The 20,842-nt window shown below is 44.8% G+C and overlaps 1 protein-coding gene across 1 annotated transcript in view; it reads right to left on the bottom strand.

Annotated features, from left to right (window-relative positions):
• ncanb (neurocan b) overlaps nucleotides 1-20,842 on the bottom strand; it is an 87,548-nt gene that overhangs the window by 36,300 nt on the left and 30,406 nt on the right. The window contains exon 8 of the mRNA XM_076087292.1: nucleotides 12,858-12,974. Coding sequence (XP_075943407.1) covers nucleotides 12,858-12,974 — 117 coding nt within the window. The remainder of the gene's footprint in view (nucleotides 1-12,857; nucleotides 12,975-20,842) is intronic.

The raw sequence follows: 20,842 nt of genomic DNA on the forward strand, positions 1-20,842 counted from the left end.
TCAGCTCGTTGTGTTGGTTTACCGAACTACCACTTAGATATTCTGGTTCAGTCTCACCACTCTCATCGATGCAAACACAACTGTACGCTACCTGCATGATCTAAACAGAAGGCCAAAAAAAACCAGATATTTTCCTCAGGATTCTGGTGGAACAACAACAACTCACATTCACCACATGGCCAGAAACACAAAGCATACAATGAATGCTAATGTCCAAGTCTGCTGGATGTGTAAACATGTTTTGTCGACACCCCACAGCTTACATTAATAGTGCGACACACTGACATCATGCGCCTACTTGAAGGTCAACGAAGAGAAACATAACAGCAACTCTGAATACATTTAAACTTACAACTACGACAGCTACAGCCTGTAAAACCTGGCAAGACGTCAAGACTGCATTGAAGTCAGGACCATCAAACTGCCCTGAAGCCGTTAGACATCCTTCCCTTCTAGCAGCTGGATAATAATACAGGAGTTCTCCGTGTTTAACTGCCTCGTCCCAACGTTAGCGTCTTCTGCTACCTCGGGAGGAAAGATGTTGGAGCAGCAAAGCATCGGCGCTCTGAGAATTAAGTCCAACAGGTGTTCATTTTCAGATTTTCACTTACAAGTACCTTCCATATGTTACATGATAAATCTTTTGGTTGCAAAGCGTAGGCTTAAGAAACAAAATGGTTCTCTTAAAAGATATGAAAGAGGGGGAACATGCGTTTCGTGCCCATAATAAGTACAGTAGTGCTGTAGCGTAGAATAATGATAGGATTACTATATCTTAAGAGTAGAAACCGTAAAGTGGGCGTCGCAGAGGGATACAAGTCCCTCCATGTTCTTCTTAATCTCCGAGATACTTGAAGATGATCGTGGAACGTGGGTTGAATTCAGTAGTTAGAAACAAATCCTACACAATTCTACCATTTCACCATGCTGGAGCTCCACTTTGGATGGATTTATTTGAAAGAAATGTGATACTTCTGTCTGTGATATGTTTTACATAATATGGTTAGTTGACAACACAATCTCACGTCATTCTATTAGGTAGTTGATCTGGAGCTTCACATCGTGTCACATGATCCTGAGGTGTGAAAGCTCTGGAAGAGCTACTAAATGGACCTTGAGTTGAGGTTGTTGTTCTGTCAGCTGCTGTTTCTTTAAGAACAAGACTAAACTTTCAGTCTCAACTTTAAATGTTGAGACGTTCTTAAAGGGTTTCGGGAAAAATGGAAATTTGAACGCCGATACAATCCGTGATAGCTGTGATGTGATTGAATACGCCACAACAGCTACTACGGCGTTTTTTCAACGTCAACGCACTTAACTTTGTTGAGTGTTTACAAGTGTGGTTAAGTGAATCCAAACTAACTTTTTAAAAACACCAAAGTCGCAACATAACACAAACTAACCAACCAATGGAGGCAGCGGTAGACCAGCAAACTGTGTGTTCTGTGAGGTTAAATTACTGTTTTTGTCAATGGAGTCGTGTGGCTTTAAAAAGCAACGATAACAGCTTCAGAGCTGATTGACAGCAAGGTAGAGAGCTGAAAATATATAAAATGAGGTACACTTAAACTGACTTTTAAGATGGGCCTTTTCTTTTAGGTCTTTAATCTAATATGCTCTACACATTGTACATATCTATTATATTATAGACCTGTGTATCTGTTGGCACCTGTGAACATGTGCGTTGCGTGTTTCTCTATGAACGTGTGTCTCTCTGTGCTTTAGTGTTTGTGTGCCCGGGCCTTCAGCTGTGTTTGGGTGCGGGTGGATTACAAAGGGATCGGGATCAGCGGGGACAAGAGGAAACCGACAGACTACACAGCAGCTGTAGAACAGCCCAAGGCTCTGCGCTGCTCTCCAGAGAGCTCAGAGCGGCGCTGATCAACCCATCACAGCATCCAGCGTCTGGAGAAAAGTCATCTCATCCTGGGGTTTTCTGGTGTAAACAGAGACAATGTTTCATCCCCTTCTTACTTGGCTAAGACGTTAAGATGAGCAAGGACATGCCATACCTCACCACCAGCCCCAGACGCAATTACATCTTGGCGACCCGACGACGTACGGGGAGCCGGCGACGATCCAAATCGTCTGGGTTTACCAGATTGTCTTGTGCGTCGAGAGGGAGCGAGCAAAGTGAGCCGTAACCCCGTCTCAGAGACGTTTGTAAAAGTCACGCAGCGACAAGATTCATCTCAATTCACATGTTACAATGTGGCTGTGTGAGTGTGTCCCTGGTATGTGTGTGTGTGTGTGTGTGTGTGTGTGTGTGTGTGCCCGGAGAATGTTTTCAGACAGGTCCTTCACTTTGGTTGACAGCACTTCTTCAACATTCTTAACAGCCTGGGAAAATGTAATGAGGTAAAGTGTCACAACATCTCACATCGCTCTGCAAGCCCTCAGCTCTGACAGTCTGACTCCACTCACTGACACTGTGTGTGTGTGTGTGTGTGTGTGTGTGTGTGTGTGTGTGTGTGTGTGTGTGTGTGTGTGTATACTCGCTGGCTCCATCTTCAGTGTCTGTTTATACTTGGGGGTGGGGGTGTGGAGGTGTGTTGGGGGGGTGAGGCGGCCATGGAAAAAGAAGCCAGGGACTGGAGAAGCCACCACCAGTATCATACAGCCTCACTGACTACTTGTGTCTCCCTGCAGAAGGAGAACGAAGGAAACTGGAGATAGTGGAAGACTTCTAAAGTAACACGAAATAATGAATCAAAAGCATTTGTAGACATGCTATGATTATTATTTCTCCTCTTCCTCCACAGTCATTTCCTCCTTCCCTCACCGCCTTCTGTACTTCCTTTTCATTAGTCACTTCCGAGCCTCGTCACCTTCTCTTTTCTCTCCCTCCCTCTGGAGCTCTCTAAATGGAAAGTTTATCCTCCTTTGCCCCCCCGTGGTTCTCTTACCGGGCTAATTTCCTTTGAGTCAGGAGGGTTTTACAGGTGTCCCTTTGGGGCTCTCGGTGTTAGCGGCGGCAGCGTCCCTCCGGGGCCGTGTGGGGTTGAGGCCTCTTCCTTGACAACTTTATCTGCCCGAGACGCCCAGGGTGTGATCATTAACACACCTCACCTCAGCTTAGAGGAGCTACACGTCTGCCTCTTGGATGGATTGCTTATGCTACTACTTTCCCTCGCCGTTCCTCCTGTTCTTCCTTCCTATATTCCATTTTTCATGTCTTGCTTCCTTCCTTGCCTCCTTTCTTCCTTCCTTTTCCACCCATCCTCCGACTTTGTTGCTTTCTTCCTCATTTCCATTGCCTTTGACCCTCCATCCTCCCCTTTATACTTCCCCTCCCTCCCTCCTCCTTTCCTTATCTCTTGGTCCTTACTTCTTACTTATACACACTTAAAAAATACAATACCGCTACTCTTAAAGTAGAGCAGTTCCCCAGAGGCGTGAATGACAGGCTATTCTCTGCCTCCTGTCGCTATTTCTGACATACTTAAAGAGGAAATAGTAAAGTGGAATTATCTATTTTTTCCTTAGTGCCGTCAGAATCAATTAATCACTGACAGCGAAATTATATAAGGATGTGTTTCTGAGTAGAGGGAGCTCTGATGTTGAATCTATTTTAATCTATTTCTGAAAAGAAATGGCTCGTGAACCAAACACACACGGCTTCTGATAAATCTTAAGGAAGAATTATTTACTATTTTTCAGCTGATTTGCCTGTTTGACAGTCCATCAGCCTCAGTCCCGGTCAAAGACGTTATCCTCTCAGTCATCTTTGCTCGGCCTCCTTCTCTTTCATCCTTTCTTTCTTCATCTCTCTCTCTCATTGTTGTCTTCTGCTTCTTTTTTTTTTTAATCTCTGGCCCGCTACCATGGAGATTAGAAATAAATAAATAAATAAATCCCTTTTGTACCGTATGTTTAGGTCACTGAAGCGTGTGCAGTACGTGTACATGTGGGTTTATATTCATGGTCTGTTTACACGTGGTCATATAGAATTCGACACATCCTCACAAGGACACGAACACATTTGTCCATTTCCTCGTTCACAAAGAGGATTTCATTTTTCTGCATTGAACCTGCTTCATAGTCAACGTTAGATTCCAGTTTATGGGCTGATATACTGTATTTGATGATTTTGACTGCAATTACTGTCCAATACTAATAATATTTGTGGACAAAATCACAATTACCTTGTTTCTTCATGGAACTATTCTGATGAAAAACAAACGCACATCTATAAAGATATTACATTAGTGGTATAGTTATACATTCAGTTATTAAAGCTAGTACAAAGAGACAGACAGTATGAAACAGACTCAAATGAATAATAAACTCGCAGATACAGCTACTTGGTCAGAGTCCCTACGCTTCAAATTCCGACACTCTACTTTGAATAAACTTCTGTGTTCACAGGATACGAGAATGTTGTGGTTGCTACATGCATACAGTCTCTATTTAAAATAAACTTACAACGTAGGTTTAGCTAGTTTTGAGTTTACTTACATTAAGTTAGTTAACAAAATAGTTGTATAGTTATTATATATTAGTATAATATATATTATTCTAGATTATTAGTTATTATAGAGACAGATTCCCCTCGAAATAACACAAAACAATCTACGGCACACAGACTGGAAGAGACAATGTTTACATACATTGCGCAACATGGATTTACATCAATACAAGCATTTACATTGGTTGCTAAAGCAAAGCTAGCCAACAACTCCAGTTCCACACACATGTGTGCATTCATTGCTGCATGAGTGCATGGGCGCTCTCATACTCTAATGTGAACGAAGCATATTGTGATCCATATTCATACTTGATGATATAAGCGTGTGTCCCCGTGTGCAGGTGTTTGTCTGTAAGTGTGTGTTGTTGTGTGAGTGTTTCTGGAACACTGCCCCCCCCCCCCCTCCTGTGTAAAACCCAGTTCCCCGTCTTCATGGGAAATCAATTTGTCCTGCTTTATATGTGGCCAGCCTTTATATGCTTCACTTCCTCTTACAGATGTCACCCAGTGTATACAGAGCCATCACCTCCATCCAGCACAACACTCACACACACACACACACACACACACACACACACACACACACACACACACACACACACACACACACACACACACACACACACACACACACACACACACACACACACACACACACACATGTCAGCCACATGCATGCATGCATTATCATTCAGTGAACCCGACACTTCAGCTGACGACTAAATTACGAAGACGAGTAGTAAAGATGAGACAACTCAAGGTGGCAAGTGTGTGAATGTGTGTGTGTGTGTGAGAGAGAGAAAGAGATAAAGAGAGAGTGGTGAGCCTTTGCAACTTGGCCAGCAGCTCATTAATCTGTAGGTGTGTTTATACCAGAGAAATACTGCATGCAGCACTCACACACACACACACACACACACACACACACACACACACACACACACACACACACACACACACACACACACACACACACACACACACACACACACACACACACACACACACACACACACACACACACACACCCTGCAGCTCATTCTCATTCAACTCTGCAGCCAGTATGTCCTTTGTTTCTCATTGTCCTGAGGAGTTTGGAGAGGGAAGAGTGTCCCCCGCTGATTGAAAACTGGGAAAATAATCGTCTCCCCGTTTCTTATACAGTGTGAACAGAGTTTAACCGCACACACCTGCAGGTGCTTGAGGTTGAATTTGCATGAGGTTGCGTCTGTGCGCTTCCATGTGTCTGTGTTTGGTTGCTGAATTTCTGTGTCAGATCATGACTGAAATGTGTGCATTGAACGGTTTGAGTGTGTTTGTGTGTCTCTTACTGTGTGCAGGACTGCGTTTGTGAATGAAAACGTCCAAGTATGACTACTGCAGTGAGCTGAACGCCGAGGAGCTGCAATCAGGCAGTGCCGGTGGTGTCGGCGGCACTGTGGTACGAGTATGGGTGGCTGTGGCGGTGGGGGAGGGCACAGCCAATCACGATGCTGATTGAGGAGCCCGATGGCGTGGATGAATTAATGAGGCGTGTGAATACTGGCTGAGCCAGCCAATCAGAGCCCTTTAGGAGCTGCTCAGCTGCCGACAAACTGTGACAAACTGCTGGTCATCAATCACACAAAAGACACATACGTTTGCACACATGCTGTCACATCGAGCCTCGCGCGCGGTTCATCCGAGTCACTGAGTCATGTGTTGTTATCTGGCTGTCAGGATGCTTTAGCTGTTTAGAGAACAGGAATATTTCACCAAAAAATGAGATTAACTACAAAATCTACAACATGGTGTTTTCAGTTTATATATTGAATATGTATGGAATAAATAATAATAAACCTTTAGATGGCAGTTTTTCTTACCTGTGGACAGAGCCTGGCAAGTTTCCCCTGTTTCCATCCTTTATGCTAAGCTAAGCTAACTGGTGGTTGCTGTATATTTACCGTGCAGACAAAATAGTATCGACCTTCACGTCTAACTCTCAGCAAGATGCCGAATAAATGAGGTGTTCTGACACCATTTTGTTTCCTTCCTGATGCCGATTCCATTAGCTGAACTTGCGTAACGGCCGATACCGAGTACTGATCCAATCACGGGAGTCACCGTTGGGTTTAACTGATGGGATTTTCGGGTGTAAAATATTGCAAGTTTGCTGACATTTTGCTAGCTCTGGCTAACGTAACACTCTGCGCTAGGCACCCGCGGTACTGCACACAAGATGGCTCACTCGTAAGCCTCTTCCATCATTGATTTCGGACACAGCAGCCATCTGTTTAATCCAGAGCTGATGATTAAAAGAAGCAAACAAGCAAAGCCATCTGCTTCTTTTTTTCATCTCTATTGATAATTGCATATGCGCGGTACCGATTGGGCAGCATGTACAGATCGGGTATTTCCCATACTGGTATCGGAACAACTCTACGAAATGTGAAACTATTCCTTTAAGCCACATGTTGAGCTGCCTGCAGAGTTTTATGTCTACAGATTTTGCACTTTGCTTCATCGGCACATATTCTAAGTTTTTGGCCACACAGCCGGACTCTGACCTGCCGTTCAAGCAGTTATTAATTGGAATCGATGAACTACCGCAGCTGTAAAGTAGATCCGGGAATATTACTTTTAAAGACGGTTGCATTCTAACGTTAATGAGGTTTAGAGGAGGCGTCTTTACTCAGACACAAAACCTCCGGGTTCCTGGAGGTATTTTACTGAGAGAAAGGAGTAGATTTAGTTAAGAGTTAAGTAAATACCAGAATTTCCATTTCTATTATTCAACCCTCTTATCCTAGTCTGTACTGTTGAGCCTCATGTGAGCAATCAAACTGTTCATAACGGCACATTCTTTCCCCCCTAACATTGCAGGAAAACTAGCAGCCAAGAAATCGCAGTAAAACTCTACAACACATCGACGTAAGCACTAGTTTGGATCCAAACACATGAATCCATTCCATCATTAATGAAGAGCTGAATGTGATGTCCTGTGGGGAGCAGCGCGGCAGCACCGGCCCTATCCATCTGTCTTCCTCTAGATACCCTCGCAACTCACTGAGAATCCATCTATCTGCAGCTCTCCCTCCTTTCTTCGCCTTACACTTGTGTTACACTCTTGGCTGTAAGTCAGCTTTATCGCGCACAATACCTCTTGCTCTAAGCATCCCAGTTTCACTTGTTAAGGGATCAGCTGACAAATATCTCCACCGCCTGTGTGTATCTACAATAAAACCAGCGCTATCCTCAGCCACAGCCTGTCTTTCCCCTTCCATCCTCTTTGACCTCGTCGCTCAGATCTGTGGAGACACCGAGGTGGGTTAGGGGCCGACGATATTAATAGATGCAACCTCATGAATCTTTGTGTGAGGAGAGCGGGTCTCAGAGGATGAATTAGTTAATACAGAAGTCCAGCGGGGGCGTTTCTCTTTAAACATGAGTTATGCATTAGCCCTTCATATAGTCTTAGTACATATTGGTTTTATATAAATGGCCCCAAACAGGTGTGTGTGTGTGTGTGTGTGTGTGTGTGTGTGTGTGTAGTAGGCCAGATCTGTGTGAGATGAAGATATTTATACATACAAAAAAAAAAGAAAGTAAAAAGGAGAATATATTTTGTGCACATCCTTGTGAGCATATTTGACAACATTTGAGTATTCAGGTGAGCGTCAGAGCTTGAATAAGTTTCATTTTATGCATGAGTACAGAGGCATTTCTGTATGAATAATTGTATTGGCCTTTGACAGGGAAATACAGAGCAAGGGAGAGAGAGAGAGAGAGAGAGACGGCTGCACGGAGCCAGAGAGAGAGACGGTGGGAGAGGTTGGGGGGGGTCAGGAAGTGAGGCAGGAAGTGAGGCAGAAAAATGAAGTGTGTTATGTGGGAGAAATGCTGGCGGGCTACTGGCTTGTTTTCACCCCAATCTCTGCACTGCGGAGCAATTTCAATACAGCGCTGTACTCTAAGGAGGAATGTGTTGGAGGAGGGGGGGGGGGAGTCAAAGTGATAGCAGGGTGTCAAGGAAAATTATAGAGACAGTGAAATTTTATAGGAAAAAATTATAGAGGCAGGAAAATGTTGTCATAGAAATAAATGCAAAGAAAGAAAAAAAAGCCCGTTTGATATTTATGTAGAGAGCCGGGAGGGAGAGAGAGGAGGCAAGTGGGAGAGAGAACTCAGATCTAATCACCATGATTGGAAATGAGGCCGGAGAGTGTGGGGAGGTGCAAAATAATACTAATAATAATCATAATGAAAAAAAAGCATCAGGTGGGCTTCCTGTCGAGCAGAAAACCACCTGCAGGACATTGCTGTGTGCACAGAGAGGATGTTGCTATTCAATTTATTTTGCTGAAATTGACCTGAGAGTTGTTCAAACCACCTGTGTCCGACTGAATCTTACGGTAGTTTGTTTAGTGACGGGACAGCGTAGCTGTGTTTGACTCTTTTTGTTCCTCGTGTGTTGTGTTCTTCTCCACCTGCACTCAGTCTCCGGTTGTTGTTTCTGACCGATTTGCTCGAGGAGTTGAGGGAGAAATAAAACGGAAAGGCTGATAAAGAAAGAGAAAGAGTGAGACGGCAGCTCGGGCTCCGTTATCTCCTCTAATTCAACATGCGGGACGGGACGATAGAGAAAACGGAGGAGCTCGAATCCTCACGGGGCCATGAGAAAGATGGACGGAGAGGAAGAGGGACAGGGGTCGAAAGACAGGACGAGATAATAGTGCGATCGGAGTAATTTCCTCCTGTTAAGAGGATCAGTCACCGTCTTGACCTCGCTACACATTCTACATCCGAAATCCAAAAAAAGCACACGTGTACCAGCTTTGATTCGGCTGCAGAGAGCCATGAAGGAAACACCGCGTTCATGTGTCCGTCTCTATTTGTCGGTTAATCCAGATGCACATGAAACGTCTCTCGCAGCGCAAAGTGATTTACCTGCCCGCCGCTCTGATGGGCTGATGGAGGTCTTTCTGAAGAACAAACAGCAGGCGACCAGAAATGATTTAACTAACTCCTGCTCCCGTTAGAGTCAGTGATTTGCTGACCCGTCTTCAGCAATAGGCTGAGACAGGTTAATGCGTTCCCCCCCCCCCAACAACAAATCACATTCCAACTAAACAGAAATAGCTGCTGCCATCAACAAGGAGGAGATTTGATTTCTGAGCGACACAAACAACAACGAGACGGACTCAATATAAATGTAAAACAAGGATGTGACTCAACCTTTAAAACAAACTCAGTCAATACTGGCGGCCTCATCACTCTATTTGTGGGTTCTTGAATCTAAGTGGACTAAAGACTTTGTACCTAACGGCTCTCAACATGGCGACTAACGGTGCTGACAGAACAAACAGAGCTGACAGAGCTAAGCGGTGTGAGTGTAGACCGTCAGCGATCGACATGCGAGTTCTGGATTTTGAATTTAGCACCTTTAAAAACAAATTTTCAAATGTTATATACTGTTACAAAGGGACATGTGGGGGTGTAATGATTGCCTCATTCAGTGGGGAGCGGTGGTATTGAAAGATATGTCGCATATGACGGCCCTCATCAGCAGGCTGGGTTTGCTCCGATGCTATTGAACTGTAAATGTCAAAAAGCCACTCAGAACCTATGAATACGAGGTGTTTCTGCTTGTAGTGAGTAAACAGAAAGATGTAAGATTTATTCAAATGTGTCTACTTTATCTCAACGTTATCAGTGGATGGGCAGAATCCGCTCGAGGTGCATTTTGTTTACGTCTCCGTTTATTTATATCTGTGAACAAATGTTCATTCCAGCTGTGAGGAAGGCAAATACAATTCATTCTTGTATCTCAGCACACGGCCATCAAACAGACAGGCTTTATCGTGCCTCATTAATCACTTAATCTGCGGCAGGAACCAGATTTTAACCCCAAAGTCCTGCTGATCAATGGCACACAATAACCTAAAGCTTGGGTTTTTAAGGGTGCTGCACATTATGGTCCACGAGGCTTTACCGACAGCCCTGAATCAATTTAAATGAAGTTAGGAATACAGATGGAGCGGATGACTTTCTAAAGACGAGGATCCAGTGGAGCTGGAGCGCTAACATTGAGACGTACACAGCTTCTCTCTCTCCCCTTCCCTCATAAATATTAACTACAGACCCACAGTAGAAACATTGGCCATCAATAATGCAGCTCCCCAAAACGCTCCTCAAATAATTGCAGCTACAAGCCAAGTCCTGGAGACAGCCTCCAAGGTGTGTTGCAGCTGTGTTGCCACTGCCTCATTTTGCCTAAATAACCCTTTCACGTGGAGAGCAGAGGCAGAGCAGGGCATGTTGGTTCATGTGCCTCTCTGTGATGGGGCTGTGGTGGATGTATACGAACCGAAGGAGAAAGAAAACGATTCAATAAGATTCAAACGTGAATGATGAAGGCAGAAGAAGCTGTGGATGTGAAACACAGAAATGAAGCAGCGCTTTCCTCGCGGCCTAATTCCTCTCGAACAGCACTGTGTTTAGTTGGTAAAATTGTGGTCAAGCTTTTGCTGTAATAAGCAATTAACCTCGTTGCCTTTGGCCATCATTCCTATTAAAAACATCAGATATGCAGCTGTTTAGCAACATAATCAACAAGGCAACACTTTAGTGACACTGGGAAAGGCAATTAAACACTCCTGAGGAACGGGAGCTAAAGGACAAGTGCAGACGTAATCAGTAAACACCAAATATTCTATGAGTGTGCTAACCTTCCGACATTCATGTTAAAATGGCATAATTTATTCCAAATGCTTCTTAAAAAACAAACAAGTTTTGTCTCATTCAATAACGAACCCAAACCACATCGACTGGAGCGAATCGTTACAACTACATGTGTGTGAAATTCATGCAGTTAACATGCATTTGTCACAAATTATTGACCCAACGGCAGATTGTTGATTGATCTCCAATGGTGTTAATGCGCAGGCACACCTCAATGCTGCATAATATGTGCTTCTGGGTATAAGAATTAAAGGTTATTGATAATCAGGCCCGGGACAATAGGCCTCACATGACCCCTGACCCCTGATCTATGACCTATTTCAGTAAGTAATGACCCGTAAAGCCTCAGCTTGGCTCTGTTGTCTTTGTATGCATGAATATTGGACTCGCAGAGCTCGAGAAGTCTGACTAACAAAGGGTTCAACATGCTTGGTGGTGTTTTCTAATCCAGGAATGATGGTGCTTCTATCTAATTACTGTTAACTCTGAATCCTTAAAGGTTCTTAGTCTGAAATTCAACTATACTATAGCAGCACACAACTATCTAAGCAAAACAAATTGCAATCAATGAAAATAGAGTTGCATCATATATATATAGATGTTTTTTGCGTAATCTACTACAGTTCATCCTAATTCTTCTTCTCTTTATTCTCCTGTTTCCCTCAGCACTTTAACCAGCTGCTCCATCCCTCACTAAACCTGATCATGGCTCCTCTGTGGCCCATGTGTCCTTGCATGTCTCACACACACACACACACACACACACACACACACACACACACACACACACAGTGCACAGCCATTTTCTGACAGCCACACTCTCCCATTACACAGCTGAGAGGAAAGATGAGCTGCCAACTATGGGGCATAAAAGTGAAAACACACAGATTCACAGAAGCACACACACACACACACACACACACACACACACACACACACACACACACACACACACACACACACACACACACACACACACACACACACACACACACACACACACACACACACACACACACACACACACACACACACACACACACACACACACACACACACACACACACACACACACACACACACACACACACACACACACACACAATCAGCAACCTCTGTCACAACTGGCTGACTTGCAGCATTTGGGTATTCCCAGTTCACTTTCAGTCAAGGAGCTTGATCCAAAACCACTGGACCTGACAGGAGAGCTCCTCTTGGATACAGAATGCTGCTAACAAACGAGGAAGCAAAACCCCCAAAACCCAAAGGAAAAACAAAGGCAAACTCGTTGCTGCTTTCGTCTTCAATTCACTGCTTGAGTCGCAAACATCACTAACAGTAAATGTCATGCCAACGTATGCCTGTCTCTCTTTCCCTTAGGCCACAATGACACAGCATTTTTCTGCAGCTGCTGAACTCCGAGGTCTCCCAACAAAATTTTCGTCATACACAGATATGCAGCGATGATTGCTGGGTAATATGTATGTTGACGTTTGATCATGTGACGAGACGATACGTTATCCGGTGGCTAGTTTAGGTGCAGAATCTGTCAAGACTCAGAAGCTGAGCGGGCAGTCATGCCTTTCAAACAAAACCAGTATATACCAGCGTGCACTGGGGCCCTTCGTTACCCCCTTTGGACCCTGGCCCTGACCCGGCAGTGACTCACCGATCTCGCAGCTCTCTCCAGAGAAGCCCTGAGGACAGTAGCAGCTATAGCCGTCACCTTCCTGCAGGCAGCTCCCTCCGTGGAGACAGGGGTTGGTCTGGCACGGGTTATTCTCCCCTGCAAAGACAGACAGAGTGGGAGACACATATGAATTATTTATAATTTATTTTTTCTACGGAGAAAGAGTGCTACGACAGTGCCTCCGATGTTGACAAACTACGACAGGCAGTGAGGCAGCATTACATCCCGTCGCTGCTCTCTGACGGAGACAGAAGAAGAGCAGAGTGGGCAGACAGTGCGTAGACTCGGCCTCTGTGACTTTCCACAAGGTGACGGATTGGCTGTTGTTGCGTCTGCCGTGCCCCTGTTTATCATGACTGATGCTCGCCAGGCGAAGGACAATGTGCTGAGTCGACCCCCTCCTGGCGTCCTCCTGCCTCTCATTCCAGGTCCGACTGATGAGCCGAGGCCCCCATAAATTAGCTGATCATCGCCCAGTCGTGTCATGCATACTGGCGCGGGGCACCTATTTTTACGGCACATTACGGCATTGCAGAGGAGGCAATAAACACATTTTATGCTGCTGGGCTATAACGCCATGCCTCTTCACGGGAAATATTTTGGATGATGAATGGCGGAGATTGAGGAGATTAAGTCGTAATTATTGCTGTTATATTTTAGGATGGGACGGAGGGAGGAGGAGAATTTGACAAGGACGGTTGGACCGCAGAGCAGGCGTCAGGATTTTTTTATTCTGTGTGCAAAGGACTGTAGGGAACCGGCTCGATTAAATGTCTTTTTATTATCCAATCCTGATAGAATTGCAGCCCCTGACACAATCTGTCAGGCCATCTAATACACTGCATCTTCTCCATAATAACAGCCCGGCTCACTTAATGATGCATGAGCCGAGAGAAGCTGTGCAGAACATAGAGTGCAGTTCCCCTGAACGACTGGGAATACCGTCATTTGTATGTGTTTGAGTGCGTTTATGCATCAGTGTGCGTGTGCAAGCACGTGCGAGTGCATTTCTGGATGTTTGTCTGACCCTGACTCATTGCATACTGGTGAGATATAGAGTTACGCAAGTGTGTATTCAATTTCCTGTGAAACGGGGTGATAGACTCCCACTGCTGCGGATTCACAGGGCAGGGGAGATGATGGAAAGTCTGCCTTTGGAAATACATAAAAGTGATTCGCTGAATGAGAAAAACCATTAGAGACTCGTTTCTTAATTCAACAGCAGGGAGGGCAAAAAAACAACACTGTACGTGATTTGAAAACATACATCACTTAAAGGTTAATGGTGTGCTGATGGAGATGGTAAAATCTGAGAGTGCTGAGCAATTAATGACATAAAAATAAGATGAAATGGAAAAAACAGGATATGGTCAATGTGTGAGGGCAGGAAATGAAGAAGGAAAAGAGCTGTTTGAGTCATTATCTATTCATCCATCCATCCAGGGTGGATAATACCAGTGTACATATAATGCACTTAGACCTCTAGTTTGATATATTATATTTTCAAAAGTTTCCAGTAGCATGGCTCGCATGAACAAATGCTAAATCCACATCAATCTAACCCAGACTAGTTAACTGTGCAACGCCTAAATGTGAGTAATAGTAATAGTAGCAGTAGCAGCAATATTTGGTGGTTACTTTCAATAAACATGTAGTGTACCTGTACTTTTTCAAAGTAGCTACCCCAACACTGGGAGTTAAAATAGATAATCTGTTTCCAACAACATAGAAAATACCCAACGTGACCTCCTGTGTTGCTTCTGATTGCTGGCTGTGTGTTGTTTAAACATACCCAAATGATTGGTTTGCTGTTGCTTAAATGATTGGTTTACCACATGCTCTCAACTTGACAATGCGCTCCATTTTGTCGTCAAATCAAGCCAGGGTGGATAAAAGCATCAGAACGGCAGCTTCAGTGTGTTTTCATGAGAGAAGATACGTGACGGTGGGAGATTATCAGCATGAACCTAAATCTACTTTCACTGCTGCTGTCCACAGCAACTCTTCAGTAAATTAGGTGATGTGATGTGGAAAGCTATTTTGACTCAAACTTGGCCAACTCTCGCTCTGTGTGACATATCGAAAATGTCAAAATCCTACAATTTTGGAAAATGAGCTTTTCAAGGTGGCTTCACTTTTATACTAAAACGCCTCCAAGTGTTCGGCTGCTTTCATCCGCTGTGAAATTCAATGTCTTTTTGACACAAAATAATAAAATGCCACCTTCCGGTTGACTAGTTTAAATAGAGTAGGTGTGAGTAGGTGTGTGTGTGTCATTTGAGACACTATATGCACAAGATACAGGACATCATACTGTGGAATAGGCATCAGCCAAACTTAAAATAATGAGATATTTCACTCAAAGCCACAAGAGCCAACCTGGCGATGGCCCTATAAGAATTAAGGGATCACCAAAGTCTGTAGGATTCATCCTCTGGGGAACATGAATGTCTCTACAACATGTCAGTGCCAATCCAACAGATGATAAATGAGATATTTCCCCTGATACGTGAAAACTTTGACCTGTTGGCAACGCCATAGGATCACTAAAGTCATTGGAATGTATCCTCTGGGGACCATGAATATCGGCATTGGTATGTAGCTAAAAACAATGTCACTGTGTTGTTTCTAATCATGATGCTCAACCAGTTAAGCAATGAATACATTAATACGTTAGAATAAATGTTAACCCACTTAATACCTTCCAAGTCCGGTGCAATGCTGCTGCTCAATGTTAAAACCTACAGGTGTCAATGATTGATGTACCTTAAGAAATAAAGTCTCTCTCTGATGAAAATAATGACCTTTTGTTCACAAATGACCCGAAAATAAACATCAGTCTGGTTCCATCAAAAGCAAAAGTCAGATACGCTGACGTAAAGAACAAAGGCAAGAGTTCAGTTCAGCTTTTAAATGCTTATACATTAATTAAAGTTTGTAACATTTGCAACATGTGCTCAACAAACCCCTCCCCCATGCATTAATCTGCCTGAGTCACACTTGTACTGCAAAAGATAAGTCTGACATGCGAGTATCTCTGCATGCGGTTTTGGTATTAAATCTCAGCTTCACAAACGTCTCTTCAATTTGAGTCACAGCTCAGGCGGACATGTATCTGCTGCAGCGGAGAAAGGCAGCGATGCACACAGTGTAACTGACAGCCGAGGGCCGGCTCATCGCGTCGCCTTAGTGAGGAAGGCTTTGGCAGCCGAAAGGCCAAACTTCTTATGACCATTCTTCCGGTCAATCACACCACTGAGGGTAATGCTGCAGCGCTGGCTGGCTGCGACGTCGAAATCGCTGAACTCGAGGCTTCAAAACTGCAGTCCACAAACCAATGTTTGACGCCACAATGACTACGTCCACCTCTTATCTACAGTCTATGGTCCATCCACCGCAAACTTTCTCCCTACAAGGACTTTATACTCCTGTCATAATTACTACGGCTCGTTTATTTTTTGAGCATAGGTAGTGCGTGACAACTGTGTTTATTCATGTGTGTGGACCTGCATGAGTTCAATGGCATAAAAACCCCTCAAAGTCTATTCCTAGTGGCCCATTTTCTTTCACAAAAGAGACCATTCATTAACGTAATTTGACCAGTTCAAGCAAAACTGCCTCAATCATGATGTGAGAAGCACTTTTTCCTCAGCTGCCATCTACTGTACCAGCACTGATGAATGGCGGCTGTGCTGTCGGTGGTTTTACAGACTCAGAGCTGAGCCGTAGCAGAACAGGACATTGATCCAATCTGCGGACAATTAGTAACGACTTATTACACACAAATGAGACTGTGCTCTTCACCATCTGTCCACCAGCAGCAGCCTGCAGTCTTAGCGGTGACATCACGAGTACAGTATGCAGAAATGAGAGAGAAGTTATTGGTTTGTGTGACTAAGGCAGCAATTTAGTGCACAGAAATGTCCTGCACGAATGGATGCACACACACACAGAGCCAGCCCTTAACATGGTAACTAATATGTTAATATGTTAATATGTTAACACACTTAAAATATGACTGTTTAGTGTTTGAACATTCATGTCAGAGCATTAGATGACATTTAACGCTTTTTTATAATTAGGGAGGTTACAAACATGTGAAACTAAAAATATGTGCAAGTGAAAAAAACGGATTAAAAAAGGCATGAGGCAGAGAGAGAAGGATGAGGGAGAGAGAGAAGGATGAGGCAGAGAGAGAAAATGATGAGGGAGAGAGAGAAGGATGAGGCAGAGAGAGAAGGATGAGGAAGAGAGAGAAGGATGAGGCAGATAGAGAAAAGGATGAGGCAGAGAGAGAAGGATGAGGCAGAGAGAGAAGGATGAGGAAGAGAGAGAAGGATGAGGGAGAGAGAGAAGGATGAGGCAGAGAGAGAAGGATGAGGCAGAGAGAGAAAAGGATGAGGCAGAGAGAGAAGGATGAGGGAGAGAGAGAAGGATGAGGCAGAGAGAGAAGGATGAGGAAGAGAGAGAAGGATGAGGGAGAGAGAGAAGGATGAGGCAGAGAGAGAAGGATGAGGAAGAGAGAGAAGGATGAGGGAGAGAGAGAAGGATGAGGCAGAGAGAGAAGGATGAGGCAGAGAGAGAAAAGGATGAGGCAGAGAGAGAAGGATGAGGGAGAGAGAGAAGGATGAGGCAGAGAGAGAAGGATGAGGCAGAGAGAGAAGGATGAGGCAGAGAGAGAAGGATGAGGAAGAGAGAGAAGGATGAGGCAGATAGAGAAAAGGATGAGGCAGAGAGAGAAGGATGAGGCAGAGAGAGAAGGATGAGGAAGAGAGAGAAGGATGAGGAAGAGAGAGAAGGATGAGGCAGAGAGAGAAAAGGATGAGGAAGAGAGAGAAGGATGAGGCAGAGAGAGAAAAGGATGAGGGAGAGAGAAGGATGAGGCAGAGAGAGAAAAGGATGAGGGAGAGAGAAGGACGAGGCAGAGAGAGAAGGATGAGGCAGAGAGAGAAGGATGAGGCAGAGAGAGAAGGATGAGGAAGAGAGAGAAGGATGAGGCAGAGAGAGAAGGATGAGGAAGAGAGAGAAGGATGAGGAAGAGAGAGAAGGATGAGGAAGAGAGAGAAGGATGAGGCAGAGAGAGAAGGATGAGGCAGAGAGAGAAGGATGAGGCAGAGAGAGAAGGATGAGGCAGAGAGAGAAGGATGAGGCAGAGAGAAACCCTGGTCTCTGGGAAAGAGGGAAGGATACAAATTGAGCGCAGAGAAGCACAAATATGAGAGAGAGATTGACTGAGAATGAGAGAGAGAAAGAGAGAGAGAGAAAAAATGTCAGCTAGGGAGGGACAGAAAGTCACAGAGGGAGCTATCATACATTTCCTCCTCTCTTAATGCTTGCTGCTAGCTCATGATTAATTACGCACTGGTCTTAAAATAGGTCGCCTCTTCCACTTCTCCTGTGTGCCTTTTCTGTTTCTGTGCAAAAGACGGAGAGGAAAAGAGAAAGATCGGAAGCCGAAGTCCGAGGAAGAGAAGAGGGAAGAGGACGACAGTCTGGTTTGTGCTATACAGTTTATGAACCAGTCGTACTAATCAAATACATAATGTGAGGTCTTCCTCCCGGACATTGAACCGATACTGCAGCATCTCTTCAATCCTGTGCAGAATTTCTTAAACGATGTTCTTCTGTGTGACATTTTCCTGCTCTGTGGGGTCATGTTTAGTTTGTCCTAAGCCTCTCAGGAGGAGGGAGATTATCTCAGCCCTGTGGCACATTTGGGAAGCTACTCCCCGATGTCAACTCGTACACACACACACACACACACCCGGGGTTTGGAACGGACCATAAAAGAGGATTGCGATAAGGGGAAATGTCTTGCATCCCATGAAGTCCGAAGCTGAGTGCTTTGCAAATTCGACATAATGGAAGCTCGTATTAAAAAATGTTGTGCTGACAGAAACACCGAACTCGGTGCGAGTAAACGTGTGCGACACACACTCTAAAAACTGCACACACACGCACTTACATTTACTGTATATACACCTGCTCATTGCTCGCCGCGTTGCTGTGCTTGGACTCACTGAACCTTATAATAGCTTTGCTGAGAAGGAGATCATACCTTGGCCTGTTCAAGTACCCCCCCCTCCCCCCTCCGCCCCCTCTATGAGCGTGAGAAGCCATCACCTGGGCCCCAGCAAGAGCCGCCCCATTAAGATGTAACGCTTCAGTACATCCCTAAAGGGCAGTGAGGCACACAGAGCAGTTACAGCCATGTGGACAGCTGAGCTAAACTGCATCGTGCGGGCTTCCATACTGTCGTTGTGTGAAATATGCATATTGTCACCAACATGATGGCGACGGTGAACATGTGTTTCATGCGTTTAGTGAGGACACAGAGCAGAAAAAGGCATTTATAATGCAAAAGTGTAAGTGGCTCTGCCAACGATGAATGACGCCTAAGCCTGGTCCAACAACGCATCCTGAGCAAGACTAACTTGTGAATGTTCTGCAGGTAAATTCATAATTATTAATTGGTTGTCATCACTCATGCATATGCTGAAATCTGGAGGCGCAGCAGCACAGTAAAGTCCAAGAGGACAAGAAATGAATGGTGAGATGTCTGTCTTTGTCCACAGGGCTTAATCTCTTTTTTTTTTAAAGATTTCTTTTTTTGGAAATTCTCACCCTCATTGGATAGTTGATAATGTAGACAGACAGACAGCTTGTGTACCAGATGCACATTCTTGTTGGCTCGTCACTTTTTGGGTAAGCTGGCAAAACTGTCAACTAAAAAGTTCTTTATCAAGCTAATCTTTGCCTTAACCCCAAGATCAAGCGTACAGGAGACCTCCCGCCTAATCGTTACTTCAAAGAGAGATGATTATTTTTTTTGTTTGTGATCATTGGATTACAAAAATACACATAGACCTCCACCCGAGGTTGCCGCCTGACCCCAACCTGGGTGTTTATGCTTTTTCTTTAGCAATGCCACCAAGGCATCGACTGCCACTGTTCGCCGAGTCATCTGTACGACCTGTGTGACTCCTGAAGTTTCCATCTCTCCCCTGCCAGGACGGACAGACAGACTCACAAGTAGGAACATGATCCATGTATCAACGTGTCCCCAGACAAGGCAAGTCACTCACTGCAGATGAGCTACAATTACTGCCCCGGCCAGCTGATTACACACCGGGGGGAATATGAAACCTATTTCTGCTGGAATACAGATAACGCCACATCTCTGGCACAAAGATGCAGACCCCAGAGCGGTCTCAGATTACTTCATCGTGATGGATGGACAGAGGTGAGCTACATGAGGGGCAAAGAGGTGGCCGAGGAGAGAGGAAGAGGCGCAGACAGACGGAGGTTACGGCTGTTTGTTGGCGGAGCTGCTCCGGTTGGTGCTGACGATGTCAGCGCCCCGGCAGTCAGCCTGCAGAGTCGGGCAATCTAATGTGTGCAGGGGGCCTGACGGTCTCCAGTGAGGGGGGTATTTCACCAAACTCTTCAGCCATTCAGTCCATGCGGTCATACACACAACGGGGAGGGTCAGTGCGCCTCGCCGCCCCAGCAGCAAGCTTCCACCGCTTTCCTTTTAACCAACTGCACCAGCTGTGAGTCAGCGGCATGAGAGAAAAATCTCACGGATTGAGAATTTACTAACGGGATGGAAAAGACATGTTGTTGTTTTTAGATTTGGCAGAAGGAGTTTAGTCCTAAATTTCTGACACTGAGAATTATGACGCCGGCTGTCTTTAGCAGCTGAGGCTCTAAATTGTCCGTCTGTGGACGTGTCTCACGATTTTTTGATTGACGAGTGTAGTGATCAACTGAATGTGGACATGTGGTTGTTAAGACCACAGAACTACAGCCCTATTAATCCAAGGGGTCACATATGCTATAAAGCCCGCCCGTCGTAAAAGAATGATAATGTAATACTCTATTGATCTCTACCCGCCGCAGGGAGATCGGAGCACCTGGTCGGCTACCGAGCGTTCCCAGGCTGGCAGGAAGTCAGCGCTCAA

The sequence above is a fragment of the Anarhichas minor genome, unplaced genomic scaffold (genome assembly GCF_050575085.1).
Source record: "Anarhichas minor isolate MPS153535 unplaced genomic scaffold, ASM5057508v1 ptg000010l, whole genome shotgun sequence".
In the NCBI taxonomy this organism is placed as follows: domain Eukaryota; kingdom Metazoa; phylum Chordata; class Actinopteri; order Perciformes; family Anarhichadidae; genus Anarhichas; species Anarhichas minor.